We start from the raw sequence: 16,795 nt of genomic DNA on the forward strand, positions 1-16,795 counted from the left end.
TAAAACTTTGAATTCCAGATTCATTCCCTTCCTCCCTTGTCACCCACCCTTACTGGGAAGATAAGTAATTCAGTATAGGTTGTACATGTGTAGCTAATGCAAAACATGAACACAGTAGATATATTGTAAAAGACTGACTATATTTCCCTCCCTCCTATCCCATCTCCCACTTGTTCTATTCTCTACTATGATCCCGTCCCTTTTCAAAAGTGGGTGCTTCCAGCTTCCCTCTCCCCGGCCTGCCCTCCTTTTCATCATCCCCCCTCTCCTCCCCTAACCCCCTACTCTCCTGTAGGGTGAGATACCCTATTTAGTGTGTATGTCATTCCCTCCCCAAGCCAAATTCAATGAGAATAAGATTGACCCATTCCCTTTTGCCTTCCTATTCTTCCCCTCCACTGTAACCATTTTCCCTTGCCTATTATATATGAGATAAGTTTACCCCATTCTGTCTCTCCCCATCTCCTCTCATTATATTCCTCTCTCACCTCTTAATTTCATCTTTTAAGTATCATCCCTTCCCATTAAATTGGTCCTGTGCCTCTATCTATGTATACCTGTAAACATATATACACACATTCACATATGTATTCATATGCCCATATACCCTCCTATAGAGACAAATACATACATACATACATATATATATATATATATATATTTCTATTCCCTTCAACTATTTTCATACTGAGAAAAGTTTCATCAGTTACAATTATTATTTTTCCATGTAGGAATGCTAATAGTTCAACTTTGATAAGTTTCTTATGATTTCTTTTCCCTGTTTACCTTCTCATGCTTCTCTTGCTTCTTGTATCTGAATGTCAAATTTTCTATTCAACTCTGGTTTTTTCATCAAGAATGATTGAAAGTCCTCTCTTCCACTGAATGACCATATTTTCCCCTGAAACATCATACTCAGTTTTGCTGGGTAGGTGATTCTTGGTTTTAATCCCAGCTCCTCTGACCTCTGGAATATCATATTCCAAGCCCTTTGGTCCTTCAGTGTAAAAGCTGCCAGATCCTGAGTTATCTTGATTGTGTTCCCACAATATTCAAATTGTTTCTTCCTGGCTGCTTGTAATATTCTCTCCTTGATCTGGGAATTCCAGAACCTGGCTATAATATTCCTAGGAGTTTTCTTTTCAGGAGGTAATCGGTGGATTCTTTCAATCTCTAGTTTGTCCTCTTGTTCTAAAACATCAGGGCAGTCTTCCTTGAGAATTTCTTGGAGGATGATTTCTAGGTTCTTTCTTGGATCATCATGGCTTTCTGATAGTCCAATAATTTTTAAATTATCTCTCCTGGATCTATTTTCCAGGTCAGTGGTTTTTCCCATGAGTTATTTCACATTGCCTTCTATTCTTCATTTTATTCTTTCATTTGTTTGGATCTGTTTAACAGCATCTTGATTTCTCATAAAGTCATTAGCTTCTATTTGCTCCAATCTAATTCTGAAGCAATGATTCTCCTCAGTGAGCTTTTGAGATTCTTTTTCCATCTGGCAAATTCGACTTTTTAAGGCATTCTTCTCCTCATTGCCTTTTTGAGCCTCTTTTGCCATTTGAGTTAGTCTATTTTTTAAGGTATTATTTTCCTCAGTCAGGCCTGTTGACTTTCATTTCATAATTTTTTTGCATTTTTCTCATTTCTCTTCCCAATTTTTCCTACACTTCTCTTATTTGCTTCTTAAGATCCTCTATGGCCTGTAACCAGCTCATATTTTTCTTGGAAGCTTTTGGTGTGGCCTGTAACCAGCTCATATTTTTCTTGGAAGCTTTTGGTGCAGGAGTTCTGACTTCACTGTCTTCCTCCTGTTCCATGTTTTGATCCTTTGGGTCCCCAAAATAGGAGTCTAATGTTGGATTGCTTTGCTTGGTTTGCTTCCTTTGCCTGCTCATTTTGCCACTCAATTACTTGACTTTTGGGCTTTTTGCCACAGTAGGACTCTGCCACCGGACAGGGGAGCTTCATTCCAAATTGGGGTTTTCTCAGCTGCCGGAGGTATTAGCTGGGTGCCCTCTCTGAAGGCTCCACATGCTCTGGCAAGCTGGTCACACACCCCAGGACCTCCACCCTAGACCACAATCTAGATCCAAGCTGGTTAAAGCAAGAGTGATTACTGCTTAGACTGGTTGCTTGGTCCCCCTACACTCTACAGGCCAGGAACTGAAGCTGCCACAAGCTACAGCCCTCAGCGGCTTCTCACCCCGGAGGCAAAAGCCGACACACTCCCAACTACTGGGTCGCAAAGTCCACACTGCGCTGACCTCTCACTTTGTCCTTGGAGTCTATATGTTGATAATTCTGGACCACCACAGCTGCTGGTGATCTGGAGTCCTTCCAGCCGGCAGCTGGTCCAGCCCTCCCTAGGGCTAAAACCTCGGCATGGGGCTGGGCTCAGCTCCCATAGTGCTGTGCTGGCTTATTCTTGCCGGCCTGCAGGGCTGTAGTCACTGGGAGGTTAGCTTCTCTGTCATTTTGTGGGTTCTGTAGCTCCAAAGTTTGTTCAGGGTCCCCTTTTACATGAATTAGAGGTGGTGGGAGTTGGAGCTGCGCAGAGGTCCTGTTTCTACTCCACCTTCTTGACTCTGGCCCCCCTCTTATTTTCTTTAAAAATATTCCTTGTCAGTAAGATCACTGGTGAAGCAAGGATGCCCATTATCACTACTACTATTCAACATTGTACTAGAAATGTTAGCTATAGCAATTAGAGAAGAAAAGAATAACCGAAGGAATTAGAATAACCAATGAGGAAACAAAACTATCAGTCTTTGCAGAAGATATGCTGGTATACTTAGAAATCCTAGAGAACCAATTAAAAACTAGCTGAAATAATTAACAACATTAGTAAAATTGCAGGATATAAAATAAACCCACATAAATCAACATTTTTATATATTACCAACAAAGCCCAACAGCAAGAAATGGAAAGAAACATTCCATTTAAAGTAACTACAGATGATATAAAATATTTGGGAGTCTACCTACCAAGATAAACCCAGGAACTATATGAACACAATTACAAAACACTTCTCACACAAATAAAATCAGATCTAAACAAATGGAAAAGTATCGATTGCTTGTGGAGAGGTCAAGTCAATATGGAAAAATGATAATTCTACTTAAATTAATTTACTTATTCAATGCCACACCAATCAAACTATCAAAAAATAATTCCATAGAGCTAGAAAAAAAATCATAACAAAATTCATCTGGAAGAACAAAAGGTCAAGAATATCAAGGGAATTAATGAAAAAAAATTCAAAGGAAGGTGACCTAGCTGTATCAGATCTCAAACTACATTATAAAATAGTAACCATCAAAACTATTTCTTACTGGCTACGAAATACAGTGGTGGATCAGTGGAATAGATTAGGTACACAATACCTTGTAATAATTATGACCACAGTAATTTTGTGTTTGATAAATCCAAAGACCCCAGCTTCTGGGACAAGAATTCACTATTTGATAAAAACAGCTGGGAAAACTGGAAAACAGTATGGCAGAAACTACATAGACCAACTTACACTCTATACCAAGATAAGGTCAAAATGGGTACAAGATTTAGACACAGAGTGATGCCATTAGCAAATTTATGACCAAACATGATGAAATGCAAAATGGACAATTTTGATTATGTTAAAGATTTTACACAAACAAAACCAGTACAACCAAGATTAGAAAGGAAAGCAGAAAGCTGGTGTTTCAAATAAAGGCCTCATTTTTCAAACATATATAAAATGGAGTCAAAGTTCTAAGTCATTCCCCAATTGACAAACGGTCAAAATATATGAACAGGCAGTTTTCAGATAAAGAAAGAAAAGTTATCAGTAATGACATGAAATCACTATTAATTAGAGAAATGCAAACTATAACAACTCTGAGGTATCACCTCACAACTATCAGATAGGCTAATAAGACAAAAAACGAAGATGAAAAATACCGGAGAAGATGTGGGAAAACTGGGATACTTGTGCACTGCTGGAGGAGCTGTGATCCAAGTATTCTGGAAAGCCATTTGGAACTGACCAGAGGGCAATCAAACTGCATACCGTCTGATCCAGCAATACCAGGGCTATATCCCAAAGAGATCATAAATACAGGCAAATGGACCCATGTGTACAAAACTATTTAGAGCAGTTCTTTTTGTGGTGACAAAGAATAAAAAATTGAGGAGATGCCCATTTAAAAGCTGAACAAGTTGTGGTATATAAACGTAATGAAATATGTTATCATGTTATACGAAATAATGAGGAGGCTGATTTTAGAAAAACTTTTAGAGCCTTACATGAACTGACAGTGAGTGAAGTGAGCAGAACCCAGAGAATATTATACAAAGTAACAGCAAGCCCCCAATACTATCTCTTCTGTGGAACCTTCCCTGATCTCCTTGATTGGTAACTTCTACCTCAAGACCTCACAAAACACTTTATCTTCTAATTATAATATAATCACCATGTAATATTATATACTATAGTCCACTAGGCTACAAGCTCCATTAGGACAGGGACTGTGCCAGACTAAACTAAATGTCTACCCCACTAAGAAAAGTTCTCTCAGCTCCCATGAAAGTACTCAGACTAAGAGAATGCTGAATAAAGAATAGGCTGTTTGATTTGACAAAATCCCCAAAAAGGACTTGTACTCAAAAGTCATAAAGAAACAAAACAATGCTCCTTCCCTTTCCACTTGGCTTTTAAAAACCTACAGAGTCCTCTTCATTTGTAGTGCTGCTGTGGGGTTGAACTTCATCTTCCTTACCTCCCCCATCCCTGAGAAAATTATTCAGGATCACTGAAGACTCCATCTCTCCCTCTAAACCTGGATGGTTCATATAATCCAAAACACTAAGCTACCACTCTGCTTGCTTTAGGAGCTCCTCTGCTGAGAAGATCCAAGATCCATAGTACAGGAACTCCTCCTTGGCACTGCCTACTTGGATTCCTGTAGTTCCAGGTTTTACCCAGAAATCCCTTGCTTTTGCCTTTAACTGCTACCAACCCTAGGGCTAGGTGGTTCCCAGGAAGAATCTTGGAAGTGCAGAGGCTTCACCTCTAAGAAATGAACTCTGTGTGTGCAGCCTTCTCTCCTCTGGAATTCCCAGTTCTTGTTCTTAGTCTTCATTTGTTTCTGCTCTCCTTCTTACAGGACAAGTCAAAGGGCATAATCCAAGAACATAAACTGGATCAATCATCCTTTATTGGTATTAAGAAGGCAAGGGCAGTACCCAGGGCCAGATGAGTTCACATCACATTTATCAAGGAGTTAATTCTTTCAGGAGAATAACGTGTCCTTAAAGAAACAAAAGAAGCTTTCCCAGGCTCTTGCTGGGCATACTGTCTACAAAGACAATTTTACTCCCATATCCATAGTGGCCCTTTGAACGTACACCTAATAAAAAGCTAAAAATCACAGATAACTCCCTAGTTTCCTGTGTGAGAAATCCAGTGGATAAGGTGGTTAGCTTTTGTTTAACATTTGTACTCAAAGTTCTAAAGTCAAAACAGTCATCCTCCAATGTCCTATAAGCTTCAATAAGAATATACTTTACAATAATGTTTCAATAAATATTTGCATTTGCTAAATTAATCTAGCTTGAGTATATATTTTATCATAAATGGTCAATTAAAGTACTAATAAGACAAGTATTTGCAGTAAAAGAACAAAATGGAAGGTACCCTCGATATCTAGAGAATAGCTCTGCAGAAAAGACAAAAATAGAATTTAAGACTACAGAAATAGCTATGAGAAAGTGTTTGGTAACACCACTTATATTCTTCCGTCTATTCAACTTTCCTTCATTGTCATTCCCCAAAAAAAGAATATCACCATAGGGTAAAGGTCAGCATCTTCAGATGAAAAAAAATTTGTATGGTTAAAAAAAACCCCACAGGTAATTATTAGGGTGACAGTAAGTGACTTCAGCAATACACTTTAACTGGGAAGCCCTATGTCAAAGAACAAAGATGAGCAGGACATGAGATGGGTGGATTCTGTTTGCATATACCTTAAGAGTAGGGTTAGGGGTATGCATGGGGTGTTTATAGGAACAGAAAGAATGACAAGAAAAGAAGGTGGAGAAAAAGTTATTTGAGACTAAAGGAAAATTATTTCTATGTTAGGGATAGAAGTATGTCTGTTTTATATAAGTTTCCTTCCACTTTAACTTCTGGTAACAAAGGCAGTCGGCAACTCACAAAATCCTGTTAGGCACACACCCAAGCTGCAGTATCTACACTAACTAGATTTCCTTTAGTTCATCAAAAGGAAACATTATTTTTATCACCTTGATTGCACATCTATAGACTTCTTTTTAGTCCTTTTCTGTTACATCTTCCAAAGAGAGACATCAAACCCTTACTTACTCAGGTGCAGGTAGTATAATGTGTGGATTATTCATTCTCTCCTCAACCCCTTTTAACCTGGCTTCTGCTCCCCTCTCCTCCACTCTAAGAAAACTGTTCACTTTTAAATGACCATTTCCAATGACCTCTCCTCCATCCTTATCCATTCTTTTCCATGAACTCTGAAAGTTTTATCAAATATTCACCATTCCCTTCTAACTGATTCTCTCTCTCCTCCACTGGTTTCACAGATATCAAACTACTGGTTTTCCAACTCTGTAACTATTCCCTTGTTTCATATTTCCAGTCCCTTAATGTAGGTGTCTTGGTCCTCTCCTTTTCTCTCTCTTGAAGGTATTGGAGTGGATAAAATTTTCAACTATCATATTTCATATCTCTCCAGTCCTGACCTCTCTTTTATGAACTTTACACCTATAGATCCATCTGTCCAGAGCAGATCATGTAAGTTTTCCACCAATACCTCACTGATCTCAGCATATCCCAATGTTGCTCTCCCCACCCCTCAAAAAAAATCTGCTTGGCCTTCTGATTTCACTTCTGTCTATTCTACCTCCAATGATCCCTGTCTCTCATATTTGAAGATTCTAACTCTATACTTAACTTCACCTATCAAATCAACTTCCAATTCCTGTCAATACTACTGTTTCAAAATGTCTCTAATATATACTCTCCATTCTAGTCCCATTTGTACTACCTTAATACTGACCCTTAGCATCACCCACCTGTCCTACTGCCACAGCCTCCTACAAGGTTATGCAAATGGGCGTACGATGGGGAAGCAAAAGGAAGTGGGTTAAAGGGCTTAGGGGAGCTTTCCCAGTCTCTGGGGATCTCCAAGTCACACCTGATACTCCTGCCTTCCTTCTTTTAATTCCTATTCACATTCTGATACTTTCATCAGGTTCTGGGATAAGAGGAAAAAAGAAAACAAATTTAATGATGTGATCACCCTGTAGCAGACTTCAGGATAAGCCCAGTTCTTGTTGGGTTCAAGCAGGCTGACTTATTCCTGCTCACTGCTTCTGCCAAGGAAAAATCAACTACACATTTTTCCACTTTTAACTTTTTCTCCCCTTTCTTTTCTGTATTTCAGACCATAAAATACATTTGGTATTGGCAAAGAAAGCAAAAAGATTTATTCAATCTCTGGTCATTTGTGGCAAAGCATAGGGCTAGGGGAGTAGTGTTCAGGTGGAAAGATGCTTTCTTAAAATCCAAAAATAAAAGGCTGAAAAGGCTGTTCTCTAATTTTTAGGAGAAGGGGAAGAATGCGGTTAAAATGAATTCCAGGTAAAGTGTGATTTTTTTAAAATAAAGTTAAGTTCTTAATTTTTTTAAAATTAAGTTTAACTGAATTTTAGTTTCTTTGGTTTATTTGATAAATTAAAATAATGTCCTTTATGACTGAGATATAACTTATTGAGAATACTGCAAGCTCAGAGCCAGGAGAGGCTATGGGGCTGCCAGCAATGGGATGAACTTCCACCATACAAAGAGTTTTTTGTTTGTTTTTAACTGAACACTATTGTAGTAGCAGGAGAACTTGGTGGTGGCAGCAGGCACTTTTCAAATGAGCAAGATGAAATGGCAGCTGGAGCAGGAGACTAGAGACTGAAAAATCCAGTGTTGAAGCAAAGTTTCCTGGGGTTCAGCACAGTAATCTATGGGGCCACAGCCTGAAGCCATAGAACCAGAAGCTGGGAGCTTCTGCTAGAGCGTAAGGTACTAAAATTGTGCCCACTTTCAACAACCAGAATGGGTCAGGGGTTGCTGACCATTCATTTGTAAGAAGAAGGGGGTGCCAGACTATGAATCACAGTCTCCACTTCCTTACTTTTACTCTACCTAAATTGGGCAGAAACTGTTTCCAAAGCTTAACTGTTCTGAAAAGTTACTAGTCCAACTTCTGTTTAAACAGTTTGATTTTTTTTTCCAGTTAGAAATTCAACCTATATGACTACTATTGAACTGTATGTTTTCTTATTTGAAAACATGGGAACTATAACAGGGAGACAGTGTTTCCGTGTTAGTACAGACAGAGACAGGACCACTTCTGGTTCTCTTGGAATACGAGCAACACAAAATGGTGTTTCAGAAAGATGGTCCGGGATTGGTGAACAGATGAACTGGAGGGGCAGAGTCTAGATTCTGGGACAACAGGGGGCTGTTATAAGAGTCTGTACATTAAACTAAATGGCCAGGGCAAGAAGAATGAAAAACAAAAACCGTGATCTGAATGCGACTGCTGTTTCACTGAACTCAAAGCTAACAATTACTACTCCAAGATATGGATGTTTTCTGTAGGCATCTTAAATAGTCATTGGCAAACTATATCAGCAATGTGGAACAGGATGTAGGTGTATCTGGGTTGGTTTTTTTTTTTTTTTGAGGAACACATGGTACAAGTTTATTCTGTGCAATTTTTTTGGCAGTAAAGTCAAACTAGTTAATTCCTCTTATAAAATCTGTGCTATAATTCATAACTCCCCATTTTCATTTATGCCAAAAAAACCCTCAACCTAAATCCATAATTTAAATTTTTTTTATCTGAATCAGACCTTTCAGTAGTTAATATTTGGAATGAATATATATATATATAAAATAATTTTTTTCTGCTTTTTGGAGGGCAATTAGGGTTAAGTGACTTGCCCAAAGGCACACGGTTAGTGTGTCAAGTGTCTGAGTACAGATTTGAACTCAGGTCTTCCTCACTCCAGGGCCGGTGATCTATCCGCTGTTCCACCCAGCTGCCCCATGACCACATTATATTTTAACATAGGTACAAATCATTATCAGAGAGGATTGGGCATTTCTTTTTTTTAGTGAGTATTAAAAGGAGTACATATGACTGAAATATTGCCATCCATTACTCCATTGGACATCTGTCAAAAGTTTCCCAGACTTATATACTGAACATTCAAACCACCTGCTAACTTTTTAAACACAGCATTTTATTTATTTTTTTTTTTTTTGCTTTTTGGAGGGGTGAAGGTAGGGCAATTGGGCTTAAGTGACTTGCCCAAGGTCACACAGCTAGTTCTTATGTTAAGTATCTGAGGCCAGATTTGAACTCAGGTCCTCCTGACTCCAGGGCCGGTGCTCTATTCACTATGCCATCTAGCCACCCCAACACAGCACTTTAAAAGGTATGTTTGCTTATTTAGTTTCATATGAGTAAGTAACCTTATAAAAACAAAAAATTTTAAACTGACAATCAAAAGAAAACTTTGCACCTTAAAACTTTTGAACAAAATATTTAAGTCCATACCCCTTTCATTATTGAAAAAATATATTTCCATATGGCATAATTCCAAGTAAAACATCTTCTTCAATCCAAACGAGTTATTCATATACCGTATTTCTAAATACACAAATGATTCAATGTTAACTTTTTATTAATCCTCCAAATGAGGTAAAAAGCATTTCTCACTTTACTACAGAGCAACACACAAGTAGTGTTTCTCTCTGGGCTCACTTTCCCAACCTCCATCAGCACATACTGGCTGGATCTCCAGAAAGGGGCTGCCTCTCCTCATAGAGTTATCAAGGAGGAGCTGGTGGTGATGTTTTCTAGTACTATCACTCACTAGGACCAACCAGTGGGCACTGCACCAAAAAACAAAACAACCATAACACTTTTCCATTAGCATGCCAAAGTTAATGAGCTTTTAAATACATAGAACGCCCAGGGAAAATTGGGTTCAAGCTTAGAGATAACATGTGGTAAAGGAGCCACAGTTCCAGATTATTAGGTATCTTCAAGAAGTTCCCTTGTGTGTATGAAGTTCTCTGTTTCAGATATTAGGAAGGATGTTTTTATACCAACTTTTCTTACTATGTTACCCAGTAAATAATCCTGTCTGAAAGCTAATTAACTTTGGCTGACTTGATAAGGAATACAACTGATGGGTGTGCGTGATTCACAGTATTAAAAATTGCCCAAATACTTCAACCCATGACCTATCTATTAAATAATGATAAGCTTTTCCATTATTCAATGGTATTCTATGAATGTGGTGTTTTAAAAGTTCACTAAGAATAAGGAGTGTTAAGTATTATTATGTTTTCTACCAGATAACCACCAAACTGAATAAACTGTTCTATGTATGTTGTTATTCAGTTGTTTCAGTTATGTCTGACTCTCTGTGACCCGTGCTGGGGTTTTCTTGGCAAGTCTGCCATTTCCTTCTCCAGATGAGGAAACTGAGGAAAACTGAGTTAAGTGACTTGCCCAGGGTCACACAACTAGTAAGAGTCTGAGGCCAAATTCAAACTGACATTTAAAACACAGACATGTCTGTATAAACATATATACTTGTCCTCAAATATGTATATAGGTTTTCTGCTATGGTAAGAAAGATAATAGTGGGAGTTATTTAAATTCTTTCATCTGGATGGCATAATCATGTGTGATATATTAATAGACTTTCCATTAGAAAGTCAGGGCAATTTGAAACTATAAATGCATCATCTTAATAACTGTTTTATTTTAATGACAAATATGAGAACTTGAAAGATTAAACTACAAAGCAACTTTCCTCAATGGGAAGTAATTAAAAAGAACTTTTGTTTCAAAAAGAGTTCCAAATATAAAACAAATCTATTTAAAATTATCAAATAAAATTTTGAATTGTTTAGCAATTACTGCAACAGTCTGTATTGAAATATAATGTACCTAAAACATACGGCAAAATGAATGTACCTAGGATAAGAACAGAAGCATCTAGTGGAGAAAAAAATATTTCCCTCAAATTTATGATAAGGGTTTGGTATCCAAGATATATAACAATTAACATACATATATATGATCAAAAGCCACTCCTCAATAAATAAGTGGTCAAAGGACATAAACAAACAGTACTCAAAAGAAGAATTGAGAATTATTAATAATCACATGAAAGAAGACTCTAATCACTAAAAATAAGAGAAATGCAATTCAAAGCAACACTGAGAGTGCTCACACCCTGAAAATTGGCAAGGGTGACAAAAAAAGAGAATAGACAATGTTGGAAGGGCTGTGGGAATAAAAGAACCAGTGCATTATGGGTGGAGCTGTGGATCAGTACCATTATTCTGAAAAGCTATTTAGAATTATGTAAATAAAGTGACTAAAATATTCATACCTTTTTACCCAGAGATTCCATTACTAAACTTATACCTCAAGGAGGCCATTGATAAGAAGAAAGTTCCTATATATAAATCAAAATATTTATAGTTGCACCTTTTGTGATAGCAAAGGACTGGAAACAAAGCAGACGTCCATCCATCGGGAAAGCTAAACAAATTGTGGTACATAAAACTAACAGAATGTTACTCTGAAGTAAGAGATGATAAATGTGATGAATAAGCACAGAAAACCTTATATGAGCTGATAGAGTGAAGAAAACAGAGCAAAAAAAAAAATATATATATATATGTATATGTGTATATACACATACATACACACACATTGACTACAACAAGGTAAAGGGAAAGTACCACAAAATAACAAAAAGTGAAAGCTGCAAAATTATAAAGAAGAAACATATCTTGAAAGGAGAGATATGAGAAGATATTTCCATCCACTCCTTTGCAGATGTGGAGATCTACAAGTGCTGCACATTGCACACATTTTCAACTTTTTCAATGTATCAATCAGTTACGTTGATTTCTTCCCCCTTCCTTTTTAAAAATTTGTCTTTTAAAGAAATACTAAGTTATATGGGATGGTTCTCAGGATGATTCTGGAGGGAACTATGGCGATGTTAAAAATATTATCAATAAGAACTTATTTTAAAACAATATAATGTATGCCTATCCCGCCTTCCCACCCCACTCCCTTTTTTTTACCTTTAGCCATGTCGCACTCCTTAATCATTTTGAAAAAGTTGGAAATCTCTCTATCTAGTCTCTGTTGGCATTCTTGTGCTTTCTGGAAATAAAATCAAGGATAATAAAATGAAAACATGTTTAAAGAAAAGTCTTATTTACTCCTCTTACCTTAATTATCAATCTCAAATATTAACTGATTACTTTAGTTGCAAATTAATAGATGATGTTTTTAAACAAAGTTAATTATAAAAACAATAACCAATAGATTTATTTCCCTGATGGGAAAAATAATGGGTGGTGGAAAATTTTCTCCACAAATCTGATAGCTTAAAACTGCACTGTGACTTGAGAAAACATATATGCTAAGGTCTTCCATGACTCTAAATTAATTAAAAATTATAAAATATATACAATATAAACTTCTGTATACAGAAATCATATCTACCTTTAGCTAGCTAGCTAGAGGCATATAAACACAGATACAACCACAGGAAACGTATATCTATCTCAAGGTAGATATAATTTCTCTATATAGAAGCTTGTAGTGTACACATACATATACATTTTATATATTTACATATATCTACATTTCTCTATTTATCTATCTCCTTAAAACTCTGTTAAAAGAAGTTCCACACATTATTTAAGATACTTAGTAAATGGAATTCTTCATTTGTTTTATAGACAGTTTGGACATAAGTTATTAACTTTAATAAGAAATGACACTTTTTAAAAATATATTTAAAGAGCTGGGATTTTTTTAAAACTACAGATGGTACTAACATTTGGAAACCATAAGTTGATTTTACTTCAGCATCATATGTACGTACAACTCCCACCTAACTGGTCCAATGAAGATATTATCCAAGCAAGACAAAGCTTGAGAAAAATGTCAATTTTAGAAAGAAATCTTCATTTTACTTGGGAACTTTGCACTTCAAAATGCTTTCACAAAATCAGAATTCTATTTCCTTGGATTATATAATGATGATTGTCATGTCCTCTCTTTTGCAAATTTAAAGGTTCAAAATGAAAATTCAAATAAATAATAAACCTTTTTATTCTTTTGTCACTTTTGTCTACTCAGAGGATCCCCATAATGGGAAAGGAAAAATAAATAAGCAAAATTATACCAATAAATTCTCACTGTGGTAGAAAAGAAATTGACATGGTGATAGCCCATTACTACTGAATCATTTATTAACAACTAAATGACATGCATTCTTAGTGGAGCTACATCATTATGCATCCTCCCCACTGTGTACCCCTAATCCTGTCTCACCATTTCCATCAATGAACATCCTGCTGCTTTCAAACTGGTTTCATTCTTGTTTCTGTTTTTTCCCAAGGGCAACTGGGGTTAAGTGACTTGCCCAAGGTCACACAGCTAGTAAGTGTTAGGTGTCTGAGGCCATATTTGAACTCAGGTCCTTCTGACTCCAGGGCTGGTGCTCTATTAACTGTACCACCTAACCACCCACAACTGGTTTCATTCTTGTCCAATGTTTCAAGGTGACACAGATAAGCAACTTTCTCTCCTATTTCATCTCATGTATTTTTAAGTACTAATGAAGTAAGTTTAGCCCAAATGATGCAGAATTAATCATGCTGCAGCATTAGTTCCAATAGAATTCTCTTCTTAAAAAAAATAAAAAGCTCAACAACTGTAGTGTTCTTTCATTTCCAGGTAAGTACTAGCATACAAAAATACTGATTAACTGAGTTAAGAAGGGGGGGGGGGATATTTCTAATTAAAGGCAAAAGCAGAAAAAAAGAATGCTTGCTACTTTTTGAGACTTGAAGATAAGGGACAAAAAGGGGGAAAGGTCAGTCTGGGGGCAGTGAAAATGTGTGCTGTAACCAAATGCATTATTACTTTTAATTCATTAATAGAAAACAACCATTATAGGCATGTGCATATTTAGCCCTTGTGCCCATGTGTGATCCAGTGTCGTTCTTCTCTCATTTCTTCTCCATGATGAAAGCAAAAGCCACTCTCTAGAAGTACACCCTATCTTCACTTACAGACCACGTATGCCACGTATGTGTATTAAGTATGGAGGTCCTGCCTCCGGCTTGGAAGGTATATCCTTAAAGACAAGAAGTGATACAGGCTAATCATCTTTACATAGCTGAAGTGATAGATATCTTTGCTCCACTCATCCATCTGATGTGTACTGAAAAAGGTTCCTTGATCAATAATTAAATAGTTTTAAAAGGTACCTAAATAGATCAGCTGGATTTCAACTACATGTACAATTTTAATTGAAAACAATATGTATATCTTTGTCCCTGGTACCATTTCTACTACATTAAATAGTTTAGGAAAAAGCTAGAAGAAGATATTATGATTGTACACACACAAAGCACATTCTTCAACTTGCTAGAATTTTCATCAAATGGAAATCATATATCAGGAAACCTTAAAATCTGTTTACACAGTTGAAAAATTAGGTGTTTGGGGCCACTACGCTTCTTCTTAGACATTGCTTTAACACTTTTGTTTAAATCTTACTTAATATTCCAATATTGTTAATTATTGAATTTTGAGTTTCTATAAGGGTTCATCAAGCTCCTCAGGTCTATCACTAGAAATCCCATAAGAAACCTCCATTTCTCAGCATCATGAAAAGACATTGAGTATCCACACAATGCTTGAACCTTCCTCTGTCTCTTTTTTTCTCCTTTTTAAATTCTAAAATTGAAAAGTTCAATTTGATGTTATGGCAAAAGCCATAAACTGTGCCTTCTCTTTTGCCCCTAAGACCTACCTAGAGGTATAAGCCAGAGTACTGGTCTCAAATGGGACAGGATTTAACTGAGGAGTTAAAAGGAGGGAAAAGAGTTTAATCTGACAGAGGTCCCTTCTGGAAAGGGATTCATTGAGGCCAAGACAATCACCAAAAAAGCATAGTTACCTTCACCATTAGGACATTTTCTTCATTTTCAGGGAAGTTAATTATTTTCCCAAACCTCCCAATGTTATTTAGAACATTTTTTCTGTGTGTATTATTTGCCTTTTAGACAAAAGATAGAAGGATCCATATTTCCACATATATTTCTTATATTCCTTAGCACATAATATAATATTTTACATTCTTGATACTTGGTGATAATGTTCTGCTTTGGGGGTAGGGTGGAGAAACAAGCCTGGTTCTGGGTTACTCTTCAGTCCAAAGGATCAATGGAAGCCACAAATCAGTTCTGTAATTGATCTGGAGGTATAGAAGTTCGTTTTAGAGTGATCCTGAGGGGCTAAGGATACCCTGAGAATCCACAGGGAAGACCCATACCACCATATGTGCCCTAGAACTCACCTGGCCTCTCAGATACTCTCTGCATCAAGCATGGCTTGAGACTAGATTGGACTTTCCAGTTCTCCTCAGCAGACTTCCTAGATCAGCCTCAGACTGGGCCAGTTTTAGACTGGTCTCTAGAGGAAAGGGGCCAAGGCACTGAATTCATTAAAGCTTTCACCTACTGGCATTCAAAGTTCTGCTGGCTATAATACATCTATAATCCCTGACAGTAGTAAAAATCTGATAAAACAATTTTGGTTTTAAGTAACTTAAAAACTAAAAGCTATCCTTTGGACCAGAAGACAGCATAAAACAGACTATCTAAAGATTTTGTTTACGCAAGACATAACTAAAAGAAGAGACTTAATAGTCTTCAAGATCCATTCTGCCTGGAAAATCAGTAAGTCATTTAGTTGTGTTCAGTTTTCATTATAAGATGTCTAAATCCTAGTGAAACTCTTGGTATACTGGGTTTTTTTTTTGTTTTATTGATTGCTTTACAAGATAATTAGTAGAAAAAAATATTTTACATATTGCAAACTGGCTACTGACTTAAAATATTTATCTAATATTCTACTTTGAAGCTTAAGTATGATTTTAGTCATACAAATTTAGGTTATTCCTAATAAACAAAAGTTTGGCTGAATTTTTTAATACTGTTATGCTTTATGATAGAGTAACAGTGATATTAGCATCTCAAAAATTATACCAGAAGAACATAAAGTCTGGTAGGTTCTACTAAGTATAAATGCTTTGGGTGCTGGTTTGGCAATGAACATAATATCTGTAAGTCTGAAAACCAGGATAACTAAGTTGAAAGGTTCATCACTAGAAAATTCATCAGGCAATAAAGTATTTTTGCCACAGCATCTCATGAAATTCTCTCTACTAAAGTCAGAAAGGGTAGCGAACCTGCACAGGTAAAATCAGTATCCCCACACTAATGATATTATGGATTATTCTAAGTGCTAATCTGTGAAATAATATGCTTTAAAAATAGCATTACTTCAAGTTATTGTGTTATAAAGATTACGTATAGGGTTTCCATTTGGTCAATATGTTATACAACAAAAAAACTATTGGTAAAAACAGTTCTTAATAATAATAAGTAAAACTGTTACTGGATCATGAAATAATTCAAGTTTTTTTTTAATTAAAAAAAAAAAATCCAAAACAAAAAAAACTTGCCATCCTAATGGCCAAGCAGTCAAAATGTTTTTTCTATTTTGAAACATTGGTCCTTAAGTCAAGGATAGGCTGGAGTATGGTACACTTAAATTCAATAAAGTTGCTTACTCATATACATCCTCCCCTTATTTG

The 16,795-nt window shown here is 36.4% G+C and overlaps 1 protein-coding gene across 7 annotated transcripts in view; it reads right to left on the bottom strand.

The window, feature by feature from the left end:
• The window catches only part of OSBPL1A (oxysterol binding protein like 1A), a 359,956-nt gene that overhangs the window by 236,819 nt on the left and 106,342 nt on the right, over window positions 1–16,795 (bottom strand). For all 7 annotated transcript variants that reach the window (XM_069099804.1, XM_069099806.1, XM_069099802.1 and 4 more), the window contains one exon: window positions 12,195–12,276. In XM_069099804.1, the coding sequence (XP_068955905.1) occupies window positions 12,195–12,276 (82 nt within the window). The remainder of the gene's footprint in view (window positions 1–12,194; window positions 12,277–16,795) is intronic.

The sequence above is a fragment of the Petaurus breviceps genome, unplaced genomic scaffold (assembly GCF_028583685.1).
Source record: "Petaurus breviceps papuanus isolate PSGF00001 unplaced genomic scaffold, PetGlider_PUasm1.0 38, whole genome shotgun sequence".
Lineage (NCBI taxonomy): Eukaryota > Metazoa > Chordata > Mammalia > Diprotodontia > Petauridae > Petaurus > Petaurus breviceps.